This window comes from Gaeumannomyces tritici, assembly GCF_000145635.1.
Source record: "Gaeumannomyces tritici R3-111a-1 unplaced genomic scaffold supercont2.2, whole genome shotgun sequence".
NCBI classification, from domain to species: domain Eukaryota; kingdom Fungi; phylum Ascomycota; class Sordariomycetes; order Magnaporthales; family Magnaporthaceae; genus Gaeumannomyces; species Gaeumannomyces tritici.
This window is the reverse complement of record NW_008804546.1, coordinates 1,100,131-1,110,948: the sequence shown is the minus strand read 5'-3', so window position 1 is coordinate 1,110,948 and position 10,818 is coordinate 1,100,131. Positions and strand designations below refer to the sequence as shown.

General features: G+C 60.3%; 5 protein-coding genes across 5 annotated transcripts; 3 read left to right on the top strand and 2 right to left on the bottom strand.

Moving 5' to 3' along the window:
- The first annotated feature begins 221 nt into the window (after positions 1-221).
- On the top strand, positions 222-3,825 carry GGTG_02900 (hypothetical protein). Its single transcript, XM_009220676.1, has 3 exons — positions 222-2,224; positions 2,311-2,650; positions 2,731-3,825. Exons 1-3 carry the CDS (start codon positions 306-308, stop codon positions 3,397-3,399), a joined length of 2,928 nt encoding a protein of 975 aa, XP_009218940.1. The 5' UTR covers positions 222-305; the 3' UTR covers positions 3,400-3,825.
- Positions 3,178-4,533, bottom strand: GGTG_02899 (hypothetical protein). The gene is made up of 2 exons (XM_009220675.1): positions 4,213-4,533; positions 3,178-4,070 (listed from the first exon to the last, which is right to left on the bottom strand). Exons 1-2 carry the CDS (start codon positions 4,470-4,472, stop codon positions 3,500-3,502), a joined length of 831 nt encoding a protein of 276 aa, XP_009218939.1. The 5' UTR covers positions 4,473-4,533; the 3' UTR covers positions 3,178-3,499.
- A 494-nt stretch (positions 4,534-5,027) lies between these two features.
- Positions 5,028-6,233, top strand: GGTG_02898 (hypothetical protein; the record flags this gene model as incomplete). Its single annotated transcript, XM_009220674.1, has 2 exons — positions 5,028-5,069; positions 5,889-6,233. 2 exons carry the CDS (start codon positions 5,028-5,030, stop codon positions 6,231-6,233), a joined length of 387 nt encoding a protein of 128 aa, XP_009218938.1.
- GGTG_02897 (hypothetical protein) lies at positions 5,661-7,333 on the bottom strand. Its single transcript, XM_009220673.1, has one exon. The coding sequence runs from the start codon at positions 7,201-7,203 to the stop codon at positions 6,313-6,315; it is 891 nt and encodes a 296-aa protein (XP_009218937.1). The 5' UTR covers positions 7,204-7,333; the 3' UTR covers positions 5,661-6,312.
- A 373-nt stretch (positions 7,334-7,706) lies between these two features.
- GGTG_02896 (hypothetical protein) lies at positions 7,707-10,466 on the top strand. The gene is made up of 5 exons (XM_009220672.1): positions 7,707-8,277; positions 8,351-8,764; positions 8,830-8,948; positions 9,081-9,364; positions 9,427-10,466. The coding sequence occupies exons 1-5, from the start codon at positions 8,024-8,026 to the stop codon at positions 10,306-10,308; spliced, it is 1,953 nt and encodes a 650-aa protein (XP_009218936.1). The 5' UTR covers positions 7,707-8,023; the 3' UTR covers positions 10,309-10,466.
- Positions 10,467-10,818: the final 352 nt, after the last annotated feature.

The window sequence follows — 10,818 nt, the reverse complement described above, 5'->3', positions numbered from 1 at the left end:
CCTGCAGCCCGATGGGATCCCGTAGGTAGTCGGGTGGTCAGGCGTCCAATCAGCGGGTGGCATGTCAAAAGATGCATGCATATGGTGGCTGACCCCTTACCCCTCTCCACCGTCTGTTCCCTTCAGTGTTCGACGATAATCTATCAGGTGGTTTGGTGGCTGGATGGGCGGCACCGATTCCGTCCTTTGGGGCGCTTATTATCAGTGCCTGATGCTGCATCATTTTTGAGTGACGCTGATTTCCAGCTCCACCATCCAACCCCCGACTTTTCAGCGCCCACAACAAACAAGAGACGCCAACAAGCATGGCGGCATCTAGCACTGATGCCAGCCAGTGCCAGCTTTTGACAGAAAGCGCCTACTCACTCGGGAGAATCAGCGTCCTTCTCGCGGGCAAGACAACCAACCCAGCGGACAGGAAACTGCACAGGTTCTGCAAACGTCTGGGGCCCTTGTGCTTCGTCATCCACAACACCCCCGACCCGCACAGCGAGCTGGTTACAAGTACATTGGATCGCTTCGAGTTAATCCTCCAGCTGTCAGTGGCCATCGCTAGCACCCCGTCAGAACATCGTTCCTGGGGTTTCGGTTTCCAAGGCCTGCTTGGAAATCTCACTGCCCGGTGGAGTGCCGACACTAGCGACGGCGCCAAAGTGATTCCTTACCCGACACTTTCGTGGCTTAATGAGCAATGGAAGCAACGATGCCGGAGAAACAATGACGGCGCCAAAGTTGAGTTTGCCAAAAGATGTTTAGGATACGGCTCGGTCCTCAAAGGCACAGATGAGGACGAACTCTTCGCGGTTCTGGAAGCGTGGCGGGAACATGCCAACAATGCATCTCACCCCAACGCCCTTCCAAACGAAAAACCCCAATGGGAGCCCTCGGCACTAGCAAAGCGATGGAGTCCCCCGTCTCTTGAGGTGTGGAGAGCCGCCCGCTCCGTCTTCCAAGCTCTTGAAGTTTCGGCCGCTTGTGGCGAGCACTGTTCTCTGTGTAGGGGGCAAGAGCTGCTGGCCAAACTGCGGGTGGCCACGCAACGGAACTCTAGGAGTTGTGCCAGCAGCGATGGGGACGACTTCGTCATGCTTATTGCGGGCGAGGAGAAGATTACAGAGGCCCACGTCCGAGCGATCGGATCGCCCGAAGGCAAGCCATCCAGAAAGGTCGCTTTTGCAACCGAGCCGCAAGGCAAGACAGTGGGCGCTGGCGGGCTTTGCCAGTCCATGGAGTCAGTCGTGCGGCAACACCAGCGGCTTGAGCTGAGGTGGGAGAACGACAAGCTTAGGAAGTTGAAATCCGAGGCCAGAACCTTGCACGTGGATAACGAAGGGACCTCAGTAACCCTCGAGTGGCTTCTCAGCAGGGCAGATTTATCTGTCTGCATCACGTTGAAAAGGAAGTACATTCTCGCCGTATTGCTCGGCTACGCAGTCCTGAACCTTCATGACACCCCTTGGCTCCAGGCAGCATTCGACCCTTCCGGCATCCTATTCTTCCCCATGGCCTCGTCCAGGTATTATCTCAAGCCGTTCCTCACGAGGGAGCTTCGAGTACCTAGCCATGTCAGTCGGGGGATTCAGAAAGATAACGACGGCACTCCAACAGGTGGTGACGATCCTGAAACTGAAACCGACCCGGATATTTTGGCTCTCCACCCAGTCCCTACATTCATCACGCTCGCGGCCACGCTGATGGAGTTGTATCTGCAGAAACCGTTTCAAGTGCTGGCCAAGCGGTACTTCTCGGGAAGAAATCCAGAAAAAATGAGCAGGACAGAGTTTTTCGATGTGGCGGCCTTGTTTGATGAGGTTAGAAAGGAGAAGGATATCCCTGACGATGCAGAAGAATTTGCCAAGAGCATTGAAATGTGCCTCGATCTGAACGTATGGATGGACGGAAGCGGTCAAAAACTTGCGGACCCAGACCTTAGGAGGGTGTTCTACAACAGAGTGGTCCGGCCGCTGGAGGAACAACTCTGCAGGGCAGACAATGGGATGTCCATCGACGGACTCGACACCCTGACCGAGGACATATATCTGGAGATCGACCCCATCCATCTTCCTCCCAGAAAACCAATCCACTCGGCGCGGGGACCAACTGCCGACAGTATAACTCCTTGGACGAGGCGTCCGCCGAAGGGACGAGCCGAGTCCGCCAATGGCCGACAACGTGATCCTTATGCTCAAATCTTCGATGGCTTCGATGAGCACGATGAATTCAAGTATGTGCCAGCCCACTTGGGCCCTCTCCTTTCCCTAATGGTAGCAAGGTGCCTAAAATAACACTCGCCATCCCCAACACCAACAGGCGTAACTCATACAAGGAGTGGAAATGCCAATTCGAAAATGTCAGAGAACTCTTCTTTGACAACGTCGGCGAGAGCCCCAAGGACACCACGCCCGTTAAGATCGCCGTGCTGGACACCGGGATAGATCTCGACCACGAATGCGTAAGCGCCACAGAAGACAGGATCATGGAAAAGTGTAGCTGGACGAACATCGGCCGCCCTCGCGGCGGCGTGGGAGATGAGAACGGACACGGAACATTCGTCGCAGGCCTACTCCTCGAGTATGCGCGCGACGCCGAGGTTTACGTGGGGAAGGTTTGCAGCGGCCGGGAAGCGCCCTCTCAGTGTTTGCTAGCGAAGGTGAGTACTACCCATCCCCCTCTCCTCCACCTCTTAAAAACTCGATGATGTGACAGGATCCCAACTTACCGCGCCAAAAGGCCATTGATCACGCTGTCAATGTGTGGAAAGTCGATATCATCTCCATCTCGCTTGGCTATCCGGAAAGCGAGCATGAGAAATGTAAACCTGGCACCTGTGGAGAGCCAAAGGAGTGCCAGATACTCAAGGACACCATTTTTGCGAATAGCAAAGACGTCCTCATATTTGCCGCGGCATCGAATGGCGGCGCTAACCAGGGGCGGGCCTATCCTGCCTCAGACGACAAGGTCATCTGCATACACTCAACATCCAGCCTTGGGAGACAGTCCGACTTCAGCCCCGACGCAGAAATCAGCCCGGCAATCGCCACGGTAGGCGAAGCGGTTGAATCGTGGTGGCCGAACCACCTCTTTACCGACCCCGACCCGGACGCGGAAGGGATCAAGCACAAATCCGGCACTTCGTTTGCGACACCCATCGCGGCAGCTATGGCGGCCAACCTGATTCGGTATGCGCGGGCTCATCTAGGCAAGGAAAAGGCCGAGAGAATGAAGGACAAGGATAAGATGAAGAGGGTATTCGAAACCATCGCGCAGGACAGCACGAGAGTCAGGGGACCGAAGACGGACCGCTACGACAGCGTGCATTTCAGCAGGCACTCTCATAATTTCTTTGGCGGGGACGAGGACGAGGTGCACAGGAACCTTAGGGCACTGCTCTCGAGGTGATAAGACCAATGGAGCAGGAATGAGAGGAGGCTGGAAACAGCCCTGGACTGTAATCGGATTGAAGTTCTCCTTCGCCAGGCATTTTGCAAGTCGCGGCCGCTCACTCAGGGGACTTTTTGGAAAAGGCGCAGACCACCTCAGTATCACCCTCGGTCACGCCGAAACTGTCTTCGCCTTCGTCCTCGGGGTCGTCCATCTTGGAGACGAGAAAGCCGGGCCCATGCACGACTCCCCCTCCAGTTTCGTTCCCCAGCAAGGCGCCACGCTTGTAGTCTTCCTGCTTGCGGACCTCGCCCGTGTCCTTGTGCGCGTAGACCCTCCGGACCCTAAAGGCGAGAACAAAGGGCTCGCTGCCGCCCCAGGCCACCCCGGTGCTTTTGTCCCTGCTCAGGTCGGCAGCCACCTCCACCGCCGCCGGCGCCGCGCCCCCGCTCAGGAGCGTGGGGTCGACCCCGCCTTCGAGATGGCCGCCGCGGCCGCGGGACGCGCGCGATTCCGCGCTGGCGCCGTAGACGGTCTTGAGGCCCGTGATGACGTAGACGGGCTTTTTGCAGCGGGAGAGCTCGAGGTACCGCTTCACGCGCGGCGCGTCGAGGCACTGTTGCAGGTAGTCCTCGTCGGGGAAGAACTGCGTGGTTACGAGTTGCTCGTACGAGTGGAGGGCCTCGGCGCTGAGCAATTTACATGGTGTTAGAAGCTTTGCGACAAACCTATCTGGAGTTTCGAGTCTTTGCCCGCCCGTCTTCAGAATAAAAATTGGTCGGCCCCGGAAGGAATCGTCAAGGGAAGACATGCGCCTGCGAGGTTGCGTACTTGTTACTATAGCGGACACCGCCGCCGAGCTTCAGGACTTCAAGGAATTTCGTTAGGATGGTGAGGCGACCCTGCCGGAGATCGGCGTGCGAGATGACCACGTCCGTTTTTGTAATCGGGGTGGTGGACGGCGGCACCACCGTTGCCAGCGGCGTCTCCGGGTTCTCGATCGACCTGAGGACGTTGCCAATCTTGATGGGGCCTTCAGCAGGAATGTCCCATGTGGGCGCGTAAAAGTAGAACTGGGTGCGATTCGCCATTTCTTTTGGCAGCCAGCAAGGTGGTGGTTAAAAGGAAAAGAGGCCTTAAAAAGGTACCACTAGTATGTATAGTATTGAGGCCCAAGTGAAATTCAGGACACCAGCCGAAGGAATGACAACTGCTGCCTTTCTGCTCCCCCAATAGCACGACTCGGATACGCCAAGGCAGGATATTTTCGCACCTGTAGTCAATCGCGCGCATTCAGCCACCACTGCGGCTGACCCTAATATGCCTGCAAATTTCATGCTCAAAGGAAAGAAGACGAAAAAAAAAAGAGACGCGACGGCGATGGCGTCGACGGGGCGGCGGCGATGTCACAAAGGACCCCCTGAGGGCCTGCAAAGCTAGAGCACCGTGCGTGGGGTGATAGACAGCTGAAAGCGAGCAAGCAAATAAAAACGGATTTTTTTTTTACAGAAATGGGGTTAAAAACTCTTGTCGAAGCCTTGTGGAAGTGAGAGCGCAGGCTCTGTCTTTCCGGATGGTAGCTTTTCCCTGCCAAGACTTCTTGGCTGTATCCTCAGCTGCCTCCCCTTGTGAGCACCATTCGCCGCATGGTGGTCTCGTTCCTGGCCTTGGCGGAGCCGGCCGTCAAGGTACCCGGAACCGCGAGCGCACCCTCTCCAGATCAGCATCTAAACTCTTGTGTATGATGCGTGAGAGTGGGGGCGGGGTCGATTTGGGAGTGAGGGGGGACCTATGGCTGAAGAGTTGGCGCAGCACCAAGCATGCAGTCTGCCAATATTCCATCCAGCCTTGCCTTCAGCTTCGAAACACATATAAGTCTGGCCGGCATGGTGGCTTCCTGTTTGTTTTCCCCATTGGCAGCTGTATCGTATCTATCGCACATACAACCTCCATACCTAGATCCCAATCCTTTACCTTTGCTTTTCTACGCCGTTCGTGGACGATGCCGGCCATACCCGTCCCTAGGGCGATCTGGGAGGGGATGTCAACGTTGCTAGCCAGTGACTGCCCATTCTGTGGCGATTGGGCGGCGAGTCTCCAAAAAAAAAAAAGGCGAGATGCCAGGGGGAAACGCCCTGAAGGCCAATAAGACTCTCTAGAAACAGCAATTTTGACATAGCAGCTCATGAGACATGTGGGCGCACACCAGGAGCAGCTTGCCATCTTTGCCGTACCTCGGGAAGCAGATGACGACAGCGAAGCTGGCACTCCAGACTCTGGGATGTTGGAGTCCCATCTATGGACCAACCCTCTTTTTCTATAGCCCCTAGCGATGAAGGGATCTAGCTCAAGCCAATGACCCATCCACTCACAGCCCAGTCTCTCGGATTGGTGAGGATGCCGAGCCTGGCGTTGACGCCGAGGCCAAGTTCGACGGCGGAAGCCACTACTCGTAGGACACGCAGACTTCAGCCTTTGTGACGGTACACTCACCCGGTGTCCCACAGTCATCATCCTCGGCCCCGTCCGAGGCGGCAGACAGGCCGGACACGAACTCGAGCTCGAGCAGGAATCGAGACAACGCCCTGTCGGGTCGGGAGATGCCCTACGACGGGACCGCCAAGACCGAGCACTCGCTTCGGAACCCGTTCGAAAACGGTCACCTCCAGGTGTCCCGCAACGCGCCTACCAACTACCCAAAGTTCCAGTGCCGGGTAGGCGACAGCTCCGAAACACACCGGATACATAGGATCAAGGCCGAAATGGTGCCTCTGTACGCATACGACCGGCACTCGCTCACGGTCCTAATCAAGGACAAAGACGCGCCAGACAGGGCCGTGGCAATATACTAGTTCGCGTCGCTTAAACACCTGTTTGCGTTCCAAGGTTAGTTTACGGGCGAGCAGGTGCACCGATCCTCCAACCAAGGCGCTATTTGCCAGCGCGGAACTTGTCCCAGCTGCTCCTCATGCGCACGGCCTGGCCGGGAGTGAACTCGTTGAGGCATGAGTCGACGCTGTAGTCCATGTAGTTGTGGATGGGGTCGACGCCGGGTCGCTTCGGGCACGTGTTCCTCCCCACGGGGCACCCCGATGCCGGCGTGGCCTCGGCCGGCGTGTCGGCGACCAGGTCCCCGCCATCCGTCTCCTCGCAGCCGCCCGTGAACGTGTGGAGCAGGCCCAGCCAGTGGCCGATCTCGTGCACGGCCGCGTAGCCGAGGTTGTACTCGGCCAGGGCGCCGCCGGGTTGGCTCTCGCGGGTGATGATGACGCCGTCCCAGATGAAGTCCGCCGAGTCGCGGGCCGGCGGCTCGTGCAGGGGCGGGGCCGCGACGCCGAGCAGGCCGTCGCCCAGGCTGATGGTGTACATGTTCAGGTCGGCGTAGGAGCCGCGCCGCAGGGCGCGCTTCATCTCGACGGCGTCGGCGAAAAGCTCGAGCTGGGCCCACTTGGCGTTGACGGTGCGCGTGACGCTGCCGAGGTTGAAGGCGAAGCCGTACCGCGGGAAGATGGAGTTGAGCACCGACATCTGCTTCTCCACCCTCGACGCGGGCGTGTTGCCGCCGGCCTCGGTCTTGTCGGACGAGACGATGTGGTAGTGCAGCGTGATGTTGACCACGGCGCGGGCGGCCGTGGCGCCCATGAGGCCGACCGGGGAGGCGGCGGCGGCGGCGGCGTCGCCGGCGGCGAGCTGCTGGAACGCCTGGAGCTGCGCCGGCGACAGGGGCGGGGTGCCGCACCGGAACTCGGAGCCCAGGCCGCGCCCGGCCTTGAGCGAGCCGGTGGCGGCGAGGGAGAGGGCTGCGAAAGAGGGAAGATGCATCTTGTGACGAGGGGAACGAGGCGGGCTGCGAGGCTGGGAGATAGCGCTGGCACTGCTTGCTCCCTACCACCAAGGCAAGAGGATTCCGCCGCGCTGGGCGGACGCTATATACTGTTCCCAGGCCGGCCAGCCCATCATCGATCGCGAGCAACGCCCCATTTGGCAAGTCCATCGATTCTACGCTGTATAGATTTCCCGCGCTCGTATACACAGTAGTTGCTCCCCGAAGGCTCCATCGGCAATTTCCCACAAACAAGGCTACTGCGCATGCGAGGAACCAAGGCAGACTGCTAGTGTCAAAAGAACCCCTCGCAGTCACATCCCGGCCCCATCCCGGCAAACGGGTGGAGGTGGAATGGTGAGAGCCGCAGTACCTGCCTAACAAGGCGAGCGGTACCTGCCTAAAAGGGCAATAAGCGGCTCCCTATCATCGATCAATTACATTTAGCTGCGGCCCGCCCCTGACGAACGCGCCAGCTTGTGGATATCCCGTTACGCCAGAACCGCGATTTCGGCAGGTCGAGAGGGGCAAGCCCGGTAGTTCCCCTGGCCTTGCGCCTTGTGGATATACGATTACGCCAGCATCGCAATTTGGCAGGTCGGCAACGCAAAAGAGGCCTCCTCGTTGCATCGGCGCTGGTAGATCGCCAAGGACAGCCACTGGGACAGCCAAGTCTCCAGATGGCCGGGTTTCTTGAGGAAATGCCCCCGGGCGGGCTTCTTGCAACAGGGCGGGGTGCGCCGTGGCTGGCCGTCATCGTCTTGTGCCGAACCAGCACCTTTCCTCCACCTCATCGACAACGTGCGCCCTGACATCAGGATGGCCCTCCTCCTGGCTGTCGTGACGACCGCGGCCGGCGTGCTCGCCGCGCCCGCCGCCCCCAACGCCCCTGCTGCCGCCAACGCCACCCAGCCATGCGGCACCGCCGGGTCGGCGTGGGCCGCCCAGAAGGCCGCGGGCGTCGAGGTCCCCAGCGTCGACGCGGCGCTGGCCTACGCCTGCCTAACGTCGATCCCCGTGAAGAGGTCGACGGCGCTCAAGTTCGTCGACGAGCTGGTCCCCTACCTCGAGTGGTAGTCGGACGCGGCCTACAAGAACGACCCGCCCGCGGGGCTAGCCTACCCGGGCTACGACATGTTCGCCGAGCCCGGCAGCCGTCCGGGCCGGTATCGAGGCCGGCTCGTACGCGACCGAGCACGCGTGGCAGGCTGACCTCTTCGAGCGCGTCTTCGGCGCCGGCCACGACGGCCACATGGTCGTGATGCCAGACTTGCTCGACACAGTGCGCTGGCGCCGCGGCCTGACGCTCGTGTCGGTCAGCGAGGACGGCGTGGCGCCGCCCGTGCTCAAGGTCTACGAGGACGTCGTCTCCGGGGCCGCCGCCGCGTCCGTCGTCACGCACATTGACGGCAAGGACGCCGTCGGCTTCGTCCAGGACTGGGTAGACAGAGCCGGCGAGCACCAAGACCGCGACGCCAGCTACAACGCCATGTTCTACTCCAAGGCGCAGGAGGTCGTGTACAAGACCAAGGGCTATTTCAGCGGCGGTGGGCGACTGCAGTGAGTCCGCCTCCTTCCCCGTGCCGACGGGCTGCTGAGGCGTGCGTGCTGACGTTTCGTGCCAGGCTTCTCTACCCCGGCGAGACCACCACCCTGACTTTTAACAACGGGACCGTTGTCAAGCTCCGCAACACGGCGCTGCTGCAGGGCGACTGGACTGGGGTTGTCGACGCGGCTTCATTCGGTAAGTTCCACTTGGTGCCTACCGGCTCCGGCTGCCCTGTCCCTAATGTTTTCCGTTTACGCCGGCACCCCAGGCAAGAAAGGCTGTACAGCCTGCAAACACCAGGCCCCGCTGACGAAGCCCTGCAAACAGTCCGGAAACTCACACCCCTGGCCGTGCCCGGCGCCCAAGTCCCCGACACCGGGGACGAGGACCGCCAAGCCCTCGCACGCCGCCCAGGCGTTACTCCCACCGTCGCCGCTAGGAGTGCTCTCTTGTCAACGCGAGCAGCCAGCGCATGGCCCGGCTACCCCGAGGCCGAGGCCGTATCCCTCGACAAGAGCGCCTCGGGCTACTTCCTGTCGGGCCCGGGCTACTCCGACGTGGCCGTCCTCGTCCTCACTAGCTTCTCTCCGATCGGCTTCGACGTGCAGGCGGTGCAGAAGTTCTACGCCAAGCCGCCGCGGCCGGCAAGAAGAAGCTGGTGATCGACCTGCAGGCCAACGAGGGTGGCTTCATCTACCTGGCCTACGACATGTTCCGCCAGCTCTTCCCGGACATTGTGCAGCAGGGCCTGGGCCGCCGCCGCCTGTCCCCGGGCTTCGAGGCGGTCGCGAGGGCCGCCGCCGCCATCTGCAAGGACTTCGACCCCCGCGCGGCCGAAAAGGTGCGCGACACGGACCTCTGGCTCCTGTGCCAGTCCCCGCTCAACTACGGCTACGAGCTCGACACGGCCCTGCGCCATTTCGAGTCGTACGCCCAAAAGTACGCGCCCCACGAGCACCACGGCGACCGCTTCACCAACCTCACGGGCTGGGACCTCGGCAACCACGCCGACAGCAGCAGCCTCTTCTACGGCTTCAACATGAACGTGACGGGCTACGGCGACCGCACCAACATGCGCCGCCCCTTCGCCGGGCCCGACGACGGCGCCTGCGCGTCCGCCTGTACCGTCCTCTCCGAGTTCCTGGTGCACCACGCCGGCGTCAAGACCGTGTCGCTCGGCGGCCGCCCGGGCAACCGTGGCCTCACCCAGGGCGTCGGCGGCGTCAAGGGCCCGCAGGTCTACGCCTTCACCGACGTCAAGGGGTACGTCGACCGCGTGGGGCGCAACTCGACCGCGCCCGCGGAGCTGGCCCGAGGAGCTGGCCCGATATACCAACTACGTAAGGGGGCGATCCCCCAGGGCCGCCTCATCAACCTCCGCGACGCCATCCTCCCGGGGCACGAGCAGGATGGCATCCCATCGCAATACGTGACGGAATATTCGCGCTGTCAGCTTTTCTGGACCGAGGAAATGGTGAAGAGCCCCGAGGCGATTTGGAAAGCTGCTGCCGGCGCGGCTTTTAAGCAAGGAAAATGTGCTAGTGGCGGATTTTAAAGGGGGTTTTGTGTCAGTCATTTGTGGTTCAATCCGACAGGATAGGTACATGCAGTTTAAGAATCGAGATGAAATCAATTTAGCGTCAGTGCCTGGGGCGCTGTCACGTGTTCGCGCACGTACCATCCCCCGCCGAGCAGCCCCCATGGAGACTCTCTGACGTGCCCGCGACGGTGGCAGGGCATTTCTATCTGGCCGCGTTGCGCCGGCTCTGGGTGGCTAGATACAGGGAAAGTTATAACCTCGTGGCAACCGCAAACCCCCGTTTGAGAATCGAGATAGACCTCTGCCCGCCAACTATCACTATCTCCACGTGACTTCTACCACTGTTAGTTATTCTCGCCCGAGCGCGGGGTAGCCGTCAACCGAGCAGCCCAGTGCACTGTACCTGGTATTCACTAGATGTGCCCTGCGGACAAGCGATCTAAGCAGTGGCTGAGACTGATGGCCTTCTTAGAGTCTGGTGCTATTGGCGCAGTAGCATAAAGCTTACACCACTGTTCGTTTCAC